The 16,355-nt window shown below is 38.9% G+C and overlaps 1 protein-coding gene across 1 annotated transcript; it reads left to right on the top strand.

Moving 5' to 3' along the window:
- The first annotated feature begins 14,897 nt into the window (after window positions 1–14,897).
- MC4R (melanocortin 4 receptor) lies at window positions 14,898–15,896 on the top strand. The gene has a single exon (XM_041739997.1). It carries the CDS (start codon window positions 14,898–14,900, stop codon window positions 15,894–15,896), a length of 999 nt encoding a protein of 332 aa, XP_041595931.1.
- Window positions 15,897–16,355: the final 459 nt, after the last annotated feature.

The raw sequence follows: 16,355 nt of genomic DNA, 5'->3' as shown, positions 1-16,355 counted from the left end.
TTTTTTTTAAAGATTTTATTTATTTACTTATTTATTTGAGAGAAAGACAGAGACAGAGACAGTGATAGTGATAGCAAGAGAGACCACAAGCTTAGGGGAGGAGAGGGAGAAGCAGGATCCCCACTGAGCAGGGAGCAGGACCCTGGGATCATGACCTGAGCTGAAGGCAGATGCTTAGCCAAATGAACCACCCAGATGCCCCTGTCTATTTTTAAAAGGAGCAAATACCCTGTATCTGTATCGTTTCTTGATTTTAACTTTGTTTTAGTTCTTCTCTTTGAAAATGGCAAATATTAATTTTAATAAATTAACTTAAATATTTTTATTTGAAATTCCCCAAAACAAGTATAAAATACCTATAAATAATTAGCCTTTCAAATGATTTTTTGTATGTGTGTAGTTATTTTGCTTCTGATGGTATAGTTTGAATTTGTACTAAAATTTGGGGACAATGTGAAGCTGTATGATCTCTTCAGATGTACAGCCATTATTACTTTTTCAGTAATCAGATTACTTACAGGGCTCTACATGTATTAAACAGAAATGTGTCTGGACACCAGGTGAAAAATCTATTAAAAACATTGGGGTGGTTATCCTGGGCATGGGTGAAAGGCAAATCTACCCCATATCTGAAATGTTTTAAGTAGGTTTGTAAAATATTCCCATGAATCCAATGTGCCCATATATGTTGGGTCATAATTAATCTTTCCAGATAATTATAGCCATATTTTCTATCTTCCCGAAAAAATAACACATCAACAAAAGACACCTTAATTGAGTCTGTAGAGAAAACACTTTATCTATGAGAGGCTTTTTGCATGTATCCTTTTGAATGAATATTTTTGTATTTTTTGAGTAAATACCTAGTAGTGCAATTGCTGGGTAGCAGGGTAGTTCTAGTTTTAACTTTTTGGGGAATCTCCATACTGTTTTCCAGAGTGGCTAAACCAGTTTGCATTCCCACCAACAGTGCAAGAGGCTTCTCCTTTCTCTACATCTCTTTGACAACATCTGTTGTTTCTTGTGTTGTTGATTTTAGACATTCTGACAGGTGTGAGGTGGTATCTCATTGTGGTGTTGACTTGTGTTTCCCTGATGATCAGCGATGTTGAGCATCTTTCCATGTGTCTGTTTGCCATTTGTATGTCTGCTCTCTTTAGAAAAATGCTTATTCATGTCTTCTGTTCATTTTTTAATTGAATTGCTCACTTTCTGGGTGTTGATTTTTTAAAATTCTTTCTTTATTTTGGATACTAACCCTTTATCAGATATGTCATTTGCAAATATCTTCACCTATTCGGTAGGCTGCCTTTTAGTTTTGTTGATTGTTTCTGTCACTGTGGAGAAACTTTTCATTTTGATGAAGGCTCAATAGTTTATTTTTGCTTTTGTTTCCCTCCCTTTAGGGGTAAACACACACACACACACATGCACACACACACAACCATAAAAAAATGAAATATTGCCATTTGCAATGACATGGATGGAGCTAGAGAGTATTATGTTAAGCGAAATAAATCAGTGAGAGAAAGACAAATACCATATGATTTCACTCATATGTGGAATTTATTAAACAAGCAAAAGCGGTGGGGGGGAAGAGAGAGAGAGGGAGGCAAACCAAGAAACAGACTCTTAACTATAGAGAACAAATTGATGGTTACCAGAGAGGAGGTTGGGGGGGGGGTGCAGAGTTAAATAGGTGACAGGGATGAAGGATTGCCCTTGTGATGAGCACCCAGTGTTATATGGAAGTGTTGGGTCACTATAATGCACACCTAAAACTAATATTACACTATACATTAGCTAACTGGAATTTAAGTGAAAACTTTATTTTTCTTAAAGATTTTATCTATTTATTCATGGGAGACATGGAGAGAGAGAGGCAGAGACATAGGCAGAGGGAGAAGCAGGCTCTATGCAGGAAGCCCAAATGTGGGACTTGATCTCGGGACTCGAGGATCATGCCCTGAGCCAAAGGCAGATGCTCAACCACTGAGCCACCCAGGCATCCCTAAATGAAAACCTTAAAATAGGGTTTTGCAATTGTCCTAAAAATTTAACAGATGTTTGGAAAGAATTATAAAAGGAACTAGCCTAAAATAACTGTCACAAAAATATATTGCTTCCTGAGTTGTGAAAGAAGACCTGAAATATTTAATTATCAAATCCTCAATTTTTGAAAATCCCTATCTTGATTAAGATTTGCTTATGATACATCACCTATTCTGAGACAGACTGCTCTTTGCAGATTTATGTCACCTCTGATTCGGCACTCACAAGGCTTACGTTTTCTGTTGCCACACCTCAGCTCACTCCTCTAAATGGAATCCAAGAGTGGAACTGGTCTTCAAGGATCTTCGTAGTATTCTAGTTTGTAGGCATATAGACATTTGTTTTAATAGTACAAACCCAAGCCCGCTTTAAGAAAGGCAAACAGCAGGGGTGCCTGTGTGGCACAGTCAGTTAAGCTTAGGTCATGATAGTAGGGTTCTAGGATTGAGCCCCAAGTCAGGGTTCTTGCTTAGTGGAAATCTGCTTCCTCCTCTCCCTCTGCCCCTCCTCACCCCTCTCCCCACTTGTGTGTGCACTCTCTCTCTGCCTCTCTCTCTCTCAAATAAATAAAATCTTAAAGAAAAAGAAAAGGAAAGAAGAAAGAAAGAAAAAAGAAAAAAGAAAGAAGAAAAAAAAGAGAAAGAAAGAAAGAAAGAAAGAGAAAGAAAGAAAGAAAGAAAGAAAGAAAGAAAGAAAGAAAGAAAAAGAAAGAAAGAAAAAAGAAAGAAAGAAAGGGAAACAGCAGATAGGTAGAGGTAAACGCCCTAGCCACTTGGATAATAACTTGCTGAGATTTGACTTTCCTTCAGTCAGGTTATCATTTTTATTAACAGTGGACCACTAGAGTTAAGCCCCTTATTTTAGAACAATAGACCAAAAGGTGGCAACACTCCCTTTCCAGTGGCCCTTTGAAAAGCTGTGAAACTACTGGCAGAGGGCATAACAAAGGTTGTAGCCAGGACATCTGTACTGGGCCTCATCCATGGCGCCTCATCTACAATCACTCCTCCAAGTGAGGCTATCTATGCAGGCCACCATCCTTCCTGCCTGTAAAAACCTACCTTGTATCACCCTGTGCCCATCTGTGGACCTGGAGATGACAACTGACAGAAGCCAGGCTCCTCTCTGTGCTGGCTGGTGGCCTATGACATGCTGTGGCATCCAAGACCGTTTCAGGAATCCAAAGTGAAGCATGGAAAGAACTTGACAGTTAGCAGCAGGCACTCAACATGCACATTTTCCAGCAGGTAGTGTCAGGGGTGTACGAGGTCTGAAGCAGACTGAAGTTAGGTTATACAGAAGGTAGAAGTGCAGAGTTAGAAATCCAGATGGAGAAAGAGAGATGAGAAAGGGGAACCCAGAGAAAGAAAGCTATGTGGGCCTCAGAACAGATTGAAGAGGTAATGGTCCTGAGAACAGCAGTTCAATCCTTAATACTGTCTCACAATTAAACCCCCTCATTAGAGGTAAGTTGGGTAAAATTCTTTCCCCCTTGCTACCAAACACCTGCCTGAAAACATGTGGGTGGCAATAAGCAGCCAATGTTGTTTTTAAGTTGCCTTACACACAGAACACAGAAAATGGCCATTTTTGACATCTTGTACCCTCACTACAAAATCAAACTCCATCACTATTTTTTTTTTCCTTCCATCCAGGCAAAAATCTAACTTAATGGGTGCACTGGCAGTACTACCGCCTGAATCTGGTAAGAAGTACAGACACATATTGAGCTCAGAGAAGAGACTCTATATATCCTTGAAGTTACTTATGAAATTTTAATGAAGTGAAGACTTCCTAGCCAAAAGCCAAAGCAACTTGAATAAACATAACTGATGAAAGAAATTTCAAGATGTGTTTGTTAGGTGTTGCAGGACATCTCAGAGGGTCTAAAATCTCTCACATGTACATGAAATGTACAAAACTCGCCACTTACAGAATTTGACATTACAAAATATAATATGGGCATTTCCGGACATTTTCTTATAACATCACTTGACATCACTTGACTTGAGTGACATTGGTGCTTGTCTTCCATATAACATAAGGTACATTAAGGTACAATGAACCTGGTTGTTTTGCAATATTTTATTTTACAAGTCACTGGAAAAGCTGATTCTGGTATGTACTATTGTACAAAACTATCACTTCTATTTTAGCAGATGTAATCAAAAGCAGAAAAAATAGCAAAAACACCTTCACAGGCATGCTATACAAGAAAATTCAAATTTACAAAATCAGAAATGGAGGAATGCCAACTTTTATTACAAATTTGTTTGCTATAGTTTTTTTTTAAGTTAAGAACTTGACGTATAATATCTGAACAGATTATTTATTAACAGAAAAGTTGGAGCAGGGAAAGGCAGAAGCATCTTTCAATTTAAAAGCATTTAAAATTCAGAATCAATTCAGAAGCAATTAAAATTTAATCAGATGAAATTTATACAAAATTTTCTGAGACTCTATCCATGACACATAGAAAACTATAAATAAATATTAGGTTCTTAGAATATTTATTACTTAAGGCTTAACAAAGTAAGGCATATTGTATTGCCCCAGCAAAGCGAGAAAAGATTTTAAGTAACCTCCTAGTCTCCTCCCTGACCCCGCCCCAAAAGGAAAATCCACTGAAGAACAAGAATGAAATTTTCCACAATGATACATCGATACAGAGACCACATCAGATTTCTTGTTAAGGAAGATTCATCTATGAATTTGATTCCTACCATGCACCAAACCTCCAGGTCTCCGTTTATACGTAGGCAAATGAGCCCATTTGGGTGATTAACTGTAACCTACCTGTTATTGAGCATGAAACCATTAAACAATACCGCTCAACTACTGCTGTGCCAAAAATAGAAGTTGAATGACACATGAAATATCATGGAGTATTTGCACACAAAGAGGCATGGTTCTCAGTACCCACACAAATAAGAAATCAAATTTTGTAACGAAAGGTGTCTCTAGAAGCACGTGGGTGGCTCAGTCAGTTGGGCCACCAACTCTTGATTTCTGTTCAGGTCATGATCGCAGGATTGTGAGACTGAGCCCAGAGTTGAGCTCCACACTCAGCAGGGAGTCTTCTTGAGATTCTCTCTCTCCCTCTCCCTCCTCCTCTCTCCCCCACTTTCCCTGACTAAAAAAAAAAAAAAAAAAAAATGTGTCTTCACAAACTGAAATCATGATCAATGTGCAAAAATAGTATATTCTACAGAGTATACAATCCCCAAGTACACTATAGAACCATAAAAATCATAAGTTGGAAAAATGTAAAATAAATAGAACTAATGCATGAATAGCATTTACTCTGAGTAAGACACTAGGCATATATGTTAACTCACTATTTCTCACAGTAACCTTTGAAATTATTATTACAACTTACCGAGAGGAAATTGACACATACATTTAAAAATGTTTACACATACACACAAACATAGTTATTATGATTGACCTAATTAGCACTATGTTTTTGTAAAGAAGTATCAGAATTACTGATAATTTACTGTGCTGATAGAAATTATATGTTTATGCTTTTATGTCAAATTTTTTGATCAGTAAAAATATAGGAACAAAACAGACTCCAAAAAGAACCACACTAAAAAAAAAAAAAAAAAAAACAAAAAAAAAAAAACAAAAAAAACAAAAAGAACCATACTAATTCAGGGGGACAAAAGGCCAGCGGGGAAGAAATTCTGATCTCACTGGATGGCTCTACTGGATTTTCACTCATGGCCACTTTCTCTCCCTTACACCCATTATTCTCTGATAGTCTAGTGACTCTCTCCTGGTCCTCCTTAGCCACTTTGACTACTCTACAGGTGGCAGCCACGAACATACCTTGCAGACCTCCAACTAGGAGGAGCTTAACTGACCACGGCCCCCAGCAATTGGCATCTGACATCCATCCCCACATTTGCTCCAAGAACACGCTTCCTGCAGGCCACTTCCTACCAATAACTGTGCTCAGCAGGAACACTAAGTCAGGCCCACTGCTGGGAGGCAGGGGATGCTTCTGAAGAGCAGCTGTAGTGTGAGGGGTTCCCAGAAGGTCTTGCCAACCTTCCTCAGGCTTCATGGCAGGCCTCTGATGCTTCCACCCAGCCCTCTGTCCTCACTCAAGGTCAGGCTTGCATTGTTATTTGACAGCTTTATCTGGCTCCCTCCCCATTTTCTTTTTTCTCTCAGTTATTTGCTCAGTAAAATCGACACCCTTAATCCAACCTTGGTATCATCTCCCCAGATGACCCAGACCTACGCGGTCCCTTTCCCCACCTTGCATACATTTGCCTCGTAAGTACATGCCTTCCCTGTGACTGTTCACGCTTCTCTCTCTTCCCCTTTCCTAGTAGAAGCCGACAGCTTCCAGTACAGCCTGTATCTACTGCAGCCAAAACATGTGTCTCTCTACTAAATTGTCCTTCTGGGCTCCACACTCATCTTTGCTAAGTGGGTATCTCCATTTAGATGTCTCGAAAGCATTTCAAATTCAAAATTTTAACAACTAAATGTATCTTGTCTCAGAAGAGGATTTCTTTTTCAATATTCCCTAATAAGGTATAACAATCATAATTCAGTGCAGAAAGCAGATGTACTCTCAGTATATCAACTAGAGGAGGGCTTAATACAGGAAAAAGGTGCTCGCAAAAATTTTGGAATGGCTATGGAGCTTCCACTATTTTACTTCATTCCCCTTTCACGCCACTCAAGCTGCGATCCATAGATCAGGAGATAGCTGCTGCCCCTGCTACTCTTGACTCACAAAGGGAGTAACCTGCCACGTGAAGGTGGAGCCACCTGATACCAAAATTTACCCCTATCAGATCCTACCAGGGCTCCAGGAAGGTGACTTCTGTCTCACCTATGTTTTCCAGAACACTTACGAATATATGTACTTGGGTAAACCTAATTCACAGACAGAATGTAGACAGCAAGGGGACTGGACAGTATAGATTTTAGATTTCTGAACTTCAAATTGAAGGAGGTTCAAATGGAAGGGCAAAGAGCCAATCTATGTATCAACCAGATTAATGGCACCCACACCCACTTGTTCAATGGAGTGAAAAAAATGGAGGGCATTAAAGATTTCTTGCTTTTCCTCATTCCATTCGTGACTGATTATTAGTCTTATCTGTAGCAAAGCTGCTACTGGCTTGCTGCAATACTCACCAACTCTTACTTGGCAAGCTTCTCTAATAGCATCCCGGTAGTCATCCAATATTATCTCAATTCTCCACCTTTACACTTCATAATTCCACTCTGTGCTATTTCCAAATTTTATGTTATTCCTTCAGTCTTGAAGCTCTTTGTCCTGAAGGCAATGCGGGGTTCACTCAAGGTTTTTCAGTATTGTCACAGAGGCTGAGGAAGTAAAGTCCTGAATCCCCAGGCATGACATGCAAAGCCTCAGATGACCCCTTGCTAACATCTCCAGACTCATTTCTGTGCCTTGCCTTTGTGTGCTCCAGCCATGCCAAAGTATTTGCCATTTCCCAAATTTGCAATATTATTTCTCACAACCTGATTTTGCAGAAGTTACTCCATCTTCCTAGAATTCTAGCCCCCTCTGCTTCTCACTCAGCTAAATTGTTTCTCCAATTCTCATCTCAATAAAACACTTCCAATGAACAAGACCAACCCAAGCACAGATTATGTCTATTAATTACTATTACTATATCACTGGTCACAATATGTAGGAATTATTAGCTTACAATTAAGTCTATCCACTTAGGTGATATCTACACCAAAGTCCCTGGATGGCAGATCAAATGCCTTATTTGCCTTGATACTTGGAATATAGTAGATGCTCAGTAAAATACTGATTGCTAGAAGGAAGAAAAATTAAGTGGAAAAATTTTTATGATAAAGGCAGCAAAGTCATACAGCAGCTATTGCTATAAGTCAAATGAGAATGATGTTTTAAGAGAAAAATGTATAATATTTTGAGACTTTATGTTTCATAATATCAATTTTATAAAGAATAACATTGTAATAATATTCTATTAGGAGTAAAAGTATTTTAATGAAAGTTATTATCTTAGTATTGTTTAATTTTGAAAGTTTTGAAAACAGTGATATATTTAAATTGACACACTAGAAAACCAAACTTGCTTTCTATTAAAAATAATAATAAACAGTGGCACCTGAATGGTGCAGTCAGTTAAGCATCTGACTCGTGGTTTCAGCTCAGGTTGTGGTCTCAGGGTTGTGAGATTGAGTCCCGCAACAGGCTTTGTGCTCAGTGAGGAATCTACCTGTAACTCTCTCTCTCTGCCCTCCCTACTACTCTATCTGAAATAAAGAAATAAATCTTTAAATTATAATAATATTAAATAATAATGAACACAGATTTCAAAAAAGTTTCAATTCATTTAATATTTATAGAACTCTTAAACTCTGTAAAATATTATAATCTAAAAAAAAGAAAGATTTTTTATTTTCTAACAGGCAATAAAATGTTCACATTAAGTATTCAGTTAATCTTGCACACTATATTCCCTAAAATAACATCTATCTATGTGTGTGTGTGTGTATATATATATATATATATATATATATACATATATGGCATACAAGTTGTATATTGATTCTGCTAAGACATTCTATGTAGAGACAGCAGTTACATAATCTGGAAGACACACATCAGCCAATAGACATAGAGTTATGTTGTTATAAGTAAGGATTCTATTTCATGGTACCTATGGTAACAACCACTTTTATTTATTTTATTTAAAGATTTTATTTATTTATTTATTTATTTATTTGAGAGAGAGAGAGAGAGAGAACACACAAGCAGGGGGAGCTGCAGAGGGAGAAGCAGACTCCCTGCTGAGCAGGGAGCCCCACTCGGGGCTTGATCCCATGACCCTGAGATCATGACCTGAGCCAAAGGCAGATGTTTAACTTACTTAGCCACCCAGCCACATTTACTTTTTTAAATATTTATTTAAATTCCAGTTAGTTAACATACAGTGTAATATTAGTTTCAGGTGTACAATATAGTGATTCAACAATTTCCTACATCACCCAGTGCTCAGAATTCACATTACATTTAGCTCTGCTGTAATGTGACATATGTATTCTAAAACTTAGAGTGTCGTGCAAATCATATAAAACAACAACTAGGGTTTATGGGGGAAAAGGGGGTTAGATACACAGTACTCATAAATTTCATCAGATATACATTAGATAAAAGAAAGAGAGGAACCTAATAAAAAGAGCAAAGCAGTTTTACACATGTTAAAAACACAAAGCCTACAAGAAATATGGAGCTTTACCCAGAAAAAGACCTGCCATTCCCTTGAGGAAGTGAGTTTCAAAAGGGTTATAGCTGCCAGGACACCTGCACCCCGATGTTTCTAGCAGCAATGTCCACAATAGCCAAACTGTGGAAGGAGCCTCAGTGTCCATCGAAAGATTAATGGATAAAGAAGCTGTGGTCTATGTATACAATGGAATATTCCTCAGCCATTAGAAATGACAAATACCCACCATTTGCTTCGACGTGGATGGAACTGGAGGGTATTATGCTGAGTGAAATAAGTCAATCGGAGAAGGACAAACATTATATGGTCTCATTCATTTGGGGAATCTAAAAAATAGTGAAAGGGAATAAAGGGGAAAGGAGAAAAAATGAGTGGGAAATATCAGAAAGCGAGACAGAACATGAGAGACTCCTAACTCCGGAAAATGAACAAGGGGTGGTAGAAAGGGAGGTGGGCGGGGGTGGGGGTGACTGGGTGACGGGCACTGGGGGGGGGGCACTTGATGGGATGAGCACTGGGTGTTATTCTATATGTTGGCAAATTGAATACCAATAAAAATAAATTTAAAAAAAAGGGTTACAGCTCATGAGTTATTACAAAGTGGTAGACCAATTATTGGAAATCTCACAAGAAACCATAACACCACATGAGGAGCGTTGTGCTCCATCACATATGCAGTGAGCTGAGGCAGTGGTAAATGTTAGAGTGTGTGTGTTCTGTGTCCCTTGTGTGTCTTGGTTCATCTAGGTACAGCTTGCCACACTCACCTATTGTCTCTACTGTATAAACAGTGCAAAAACAAACTCAAAATTTGTGTTGTGCCCAAAATGTTCCTTGATACATCAATCGAGTTTGGAGCAAATACGCCTTTTCAAAATGAGCATGATAGCTGAATTGAGTATAATAGGTCCTTGAAAAATACAAGTGGGAGAAGGTAGGTTCTATGTTCAAATGAGTTCAGAAAATAAGTGGATTAAACTGTATTGAATTTTTTGCTAGTAAGAAATTTCGTAAACATTATGTGCTAATGTAAACTCTGAAACCTCAAGGCAGTGAGTTCGCAACATTTTTCCAAAATTACCTGACCTTAAAATCTCCCCTTTAATGTTGCAGCAGAAAAAAACAAAACAAAACATTAACTTCTCCTAAAAATGGTATTCCATCTAGCACAATTTGATAAATACTTCTCTTTAGCAGTGTTTCATATTTATTGTTATTAAATATAAAAAAGGATTTAGCTCATAAGAGAAATCTATTATGATCTAACTCCATTTTGTGTGTATTAAAAAAAGAACTCTGCAATAAATTTTCAAAAACACCATTAATGCGTCTTACATTGCTGACTGTATTTCTTCTGGCTCCTAGAGAAGAACTAAACTATGGCAGGCAATTAAAATGCCCCCTTGAAGGTGACAAAATGCCATCTTTCAGCATGATTAACCAAACAATCGAGGTTTTATAAATCTGCACCAAATAATTAATTTGAGATATTAAATGTACGCAGTTTTCTGAGATTTCAGTATGATTATGGTCTCTAAATAAACTTTTTTTTTTTTTGGTAAAAAGGTAAAAGAGGGGCTCCTGGTGGCTCAGTCAAAAATGTCCAATTCTTGGTTTCAGCTCAGGGAGTAATCTCGAGGTCATGAGATGGAGCCCTGCATCAGGGTCCGAGCACAGCATGGAGTCTGCTTCAGATTCTCTCTGCATCTCCCACCTCCTTTACCCCTCTCCCTGCTAACTCTCTGTCTCAAATAAATAAGAAAATCTTTTTTAAAAAAGCTAAAAGGAAGTGGGTTTTGTTTTTGATCACTAATTTTAGCCGTTAGGTGATTCTATATAAATTACACAATACATATAAATCAGTTTTACAAAGGAAGAATGATTATGCACTTACAAATACAGGGGAAGAACATTCTATGCAGTGGGACAGAGTAAACTCATGGGAAATTCCTAGTGTGAATGTCACCTAGAATATGAGTTTGACTACAATCAGGTTTCTGTGAGACCAAACAGTGAAAGGTGAGTTTGGTAAAGAGAAAAGGAAGAGTCAGACACGCCCGTAGAATGGAAGATATTTTACAAGTGATTGCACATAGGGATTTTTGAGAAAGATGGACAAATCAAAGATACTCTGAATTTTAAGCCAAAACAAATGAAACGACGATGCACCCATGTAAGTAGCACAAAATCAAGAGCTGGCTCAGGATGGTTATATAGAGTTGACTATCTATCTGATGCTTAAAACAATTCAATAGGTTTCTTCCCTGTTGCCTACTTATTGGGTAAGTCACTCGTCACATAAATCCAAAATAAAAGAAAGAAAGGATTTATTTCCATGTAATTTGGGTTCATTCCTTATAAATAATGGCAATAACAAAAGTTTTAAAGTCAAGGTAATTAATGCTAGCTGTCGTAATAGATAAGACCAATATTTCAGCAGCTTAACAATGGTGATATTTATTGCTTGCTCAAATCACAGTTCCCTGTAGTTGGTGGGTGAGGGGGGATTTGGAGACTTGAGCTCTGCTCTGTGCAGTTCTTCAGAAACCTAGGCTCCTTCCATGATGTAGTACTGTCATCTACAACATGAGACTCCACAGACATTCTGCAGCTATCTACCAATGAAAGAAAAAAGTGTGTAGGATCATAGGGGAGCTAGCATAATGTGCATCACTTCTACCCATATTGCATCAGTCATAAGACCCCTGAGTTCCAGGGATGGGTGGAAGATACTGATTTAGCTCAGCGCTCAGGAATGATACATAGCATTGTCTCCGTCGCAAAACAGAAAGAAGATAAAGCCCTTACCTAAATGAGTGAGAACTTCAAATGAACCCTGGAATAATTCTTTCTTATTGTCCCTATTATCTGTAGCCACAAGCCATACAGAGCTAAAACCAGCAATAGTCATAGCAAGAAAAGGACACATAAAATTTTATAATCTGAAGCTTAATTAATTTGTAACTTTGCCACAGTCCTTCAAACTTAGCTTAAACAAAACATTCAGAAACTCTAATAACTAGTATTTACTAGTCTTGGCTAGACGAAGTGAAGTTGCTAAGGTATGTGTGCATTTAACTTACAAAACTTCCAATTATGGAGCTAGATTGCTACAAAAAAAAAAAAAAAAAGTTCCGATTTCTTCACATCCTCACCAGCACTTTTTATCTTTTGGGTTTTTTTATGTTATCCATCCTAACAGGTGTGAGCTGATATCTCATTGTGGATTTGATCGGCATTTTCCTGGGAATTAAATTGTTGAGCACCTTTACATGTATCAGGTAGCCATTTGTATATCTTCTTTGGATAAATGTCTATTCAAGTCTTTTGTCCATTTTTATTTTATTTTGTTTTGTTTTATTTTATTTTTTTACTTTGTATTTTAAATTCATTGGAGTATAGTTGACAATGTTATATTCATTTCAGACATATAACACAGTGATTCAACATCCCTGTACATTATGCTATGCTCACAAGTGTAGCTACCATATGTCACTATACGACACTATTACCGTATCATTGACTGCATTCCCTAGGTTGTGCTTTTCATTCCCATAACTTATTTGTTCCATAACTGAAAGCCTGTTATCTCTCATGTCCCTTCACCCATTTTACCCATCTCTCCTTCCCCCTTCCCTCTGGCAACCATCAGTTTGTTTTTCTGGATTTATAGGTGTGAGCCTGTTTTTGTCCATTTTTAAACAGAGTTAGTTTTGTTTGGTTGGATAGTTGGGTTTTTGTTTTAGTTTTTTTGCTATTCAGTTTTAAGAGATTCTTACAAATTTTGAATATTATTAACCTCTATCAGATAGACGGTTTGCAAACATTTTCTTCCATTCTGTAGGTTGCCTTTTCACTCTACTGATTGTTTCCTTTGCTGCCCAGAAGCTTTTTTAGTTTGTTTGTAATCTCACTCGTCTATTTTGGGATTTGTTGCCTGAATTTTGGTGTTAAATCCAAGAAATCATTGTTAAGACCACTGTCAAGGGATTGTTGTCCAATGGATATAAAGCTCCACTTATGCGAGAAGAATAAGCTCTAGATATATACTATACAACATAGTGCCTATAGTTAATAATATGGTATCATACACTTTAAAATACACTAAGAGGATAGATATCAAGTATTCTTACCACAAAACAAATAAACAAAAAACCAGACAAACAGAACACACACACACACAAGAGCACAAGGAAAATTTTGAAGGTGGTGAGTATGTTTAGGACCTTGATTGTGATGATGGTATCGTGAGTGTAAGCATATGTCCAAACCCATTAAAATGTATATGTTAAATATGTATAATATTTTGTTATATCAGTTGTATCTCAATAAAGCTTAAAGACTGAGTTTTGCCCAATTATTGATCTCTTTCCTTTTGAAAGCAGAGTAAATATAGTTTATACTGTCACCATATGGCTTCTAAATATCATGAATGAGAATAAAACTTTCCCAGCCATGATAACAGAAACTCTGCAGTGGAGAATTATCGGCTATTAGTGCACAAACAAAACAAAACAAACAAACAAAAAATGAACCCCGTCTAGAATCCTTGGATAAACTGTAGCTACCTACATCAGTTCTCCCATCCGGAGCACAGTGTACCTGTATTATCAGATATTCTCCCTGTCTTTCAGGTATTGGAAATTGAAGCATTATTTCCTGGATTCTTAATTCAAACAAATCGAGAGTAAACAAATTCAATATCCTGACCAAAAAGGCAGCATGTCTATTTCAGGAACATAAGCACACAAATGCCTGCGTGGGCACATACGCGCGGGCGCGCACACACACACACACACACACACAAACACACGTGTCTCTCTTTGAAGCAGAAATAAACCTGGGGGAGCCTGGCTTGTTGTGTTATCAAGGAACAGTCTCCAGGGACCAAGTTGTTTTCCTTGAAAACTTGACAAGGAGAATCCAGTCTCTCTCATCCTGCTTGCTTCCCCCAATTCCACAAGCTTCTGCATCTGGATCCGTGTTGCCCTGCAATTTGTATCTGGAATATCAGCCGTGCCTCACAGACTTCCAGTGCGTTTGGATTGGTCAGGAGGAAGCAGAGGAGGAGCCACTCTGAACATTTTTTTTTCTTCCCCTCCACACACCATAAAATCAGCAGCAGCCACTAACACTCAGAGCAATGCTTCAGGTTGGGAACTAAGACCGCGGAGAGGCAGCTGATGCGAACATGTGCACTTCAGCTCCTGGTGGCTCGGCGGCAACTTGGAGAATTACTTGCAAGAGACCTCACTGAATGCCCTAGACTAAAGTTAAGGTGGAAGTGAGGACAAAAAAGAGAAAGAAAAAAGAAGAAAAAAAAAAAAGAAAAAGAAAAAGCAAAGAGCAGAATCTTTGAACTGAGACTGAGCATTTCAGAAATCGAAGATGTTACAGTGAAGGTGATCGGAGCTGTACCTGGAAGACAGTAAGAGCTCCACTGCCAGCCTTTCGGAGCACTTAACACCTGGCAGGCCAGCTGGATCCTCAGAACTTTGGGCGCACAGAGGGGGAGAACATAACCGGGGCTCCCTGGCCGGAGAGGCCGAATCAGTCCCGAGGGGGTCTGCATCCACTTGTTGCAGGATGAACTCCACCCTTCAGCACGGAATGCACACTTCTCTCCACTTCTGGAACCGCAGCACCTACGGACAGCACAGCAACGCCACTGAGTCCCTTGGCAAAGGCTACCCCGACGGGGGATGCTACGAGCAACTCTTCGTCTCCCCGGAGGTGTTCGTGACTCTGGGGGTCATAAGCTTGCTGGAGAACATTCTGGTGATCGTGGCAATAGCCAAGAACAAGAATCTGCACTCACCCATGTACTTTTTCATCTGTAGCCTGGCTGTGGCCGATATGCTGGTGAGCGTTTCCAACGGGTCAGAGACCATCGTCATCACCCTGTTGAACAGTACTGATACGGACGCGCAGAGTTTCACGGTGAATATTGATAATGTCATTGACTCGGTGATCTGTAGCTCCTTGCTCGCCTCGATTTGCAGCCTGCTCTCAATTGCAGTGGACAGGTACTTTACTATCTTTTATGCCCTCCAGTACCATAACATCATGACGGTGAGGCGGGTTGGGATCATCATCAGTTGCATCTGGGCGGCTTGCACGGTGTCAGGCATCTTGTTCATCATTTACTCGGACAGTACTGCTGTCATCATCTGCCTCATCACCATGTTCTTCACCATGCTGGCCCTCATGGCTTCTCTCTACGTCCACATGTTCCTCATGGCCAGACTGCACATCAAGAGAATCGCCGTCCTCCCGGGCACCGGCACCATCCGCCAAGGGGCCAACATGAAGGGTGCCATTACCCTGACCATACTCATTGGGGTCTTCGTCGTCTGCTGGGCCCCATTCTTCCTCCACTTGATATTCTACATCTCTTGTCCCCAGAATCCATACTGTGTGTGCTTCATGTCTCACTTTAACTTGTATCTCATTCTGATCATGTGTAATTCCATCATCGACCCTCTCATTTATGCACTCCGGAGCCAAGAGCTGAGGAAAACCTTCAAAGAGATCATCTGTTGCTATCCTCTGGGTGGCCTTTGTGACTTGTCTAGCAGATACTAGCTGGGGACAGAGGAAGTACTAAAAACATGCACGAGAGACTTCTTCATCCTCACACAACATGAACTGTGTGCTTGGACAACAGCTGCTTCTTCAGTGTAAGGCAGGAGTTGAGAATATCTGTTGCACAAATTCAACTTTATGATGTTTTGATGTGGAAAAAAAATGCCCAGGCTCTGTGCATTGCTAATGTCATGCTACTTTGTGGCTGTGCATTGTTAATACGTTTCGACGCTGTAGACACTTTGAATTTCTAGAAAAGAAAAAAGCTTTCATTAAAAGCATATCAGTGTTTCTTGTTTTCACGAGGATTTGGCACTTTGCTTGCTTTAGGAAACATAGAAATCATAGAATCATTAACTATATAGCCTGATAAGCGGCTTCTTATATTATACTATATCACATGAAATGTGCAGATTTGAATGCAGCATGGGGGGGGGGGATATTGGACAATAGACACTT

Source organism: Vulpes lagopus, chromosome 24, assembly GCF_018345385.1.
Source record: "Vulpes lagopus strain Blue_001 chromosome 24, ASM1834538v1, whole genome shotgun sequence".
Taxonomy (NCBI): Eukaryota; Metazoa; Chordata; class Mammalia; order Carnivora; family Canidae; genus Vulpes; species Vulpes lagopus.
Note: the sequence above shows the minus strand (reverse complement) of the source record. Positions and strands in the feature narration are given on the sequence as shown.

Coding starts and splice junctions, on each gene's coding strand:
- MC4R (XM_041739997.1), top strand. CDS start 14,898: ATGAACTCCACCCTTCAGCACGGAATGCACACTTCTCTCCACTTCTGG.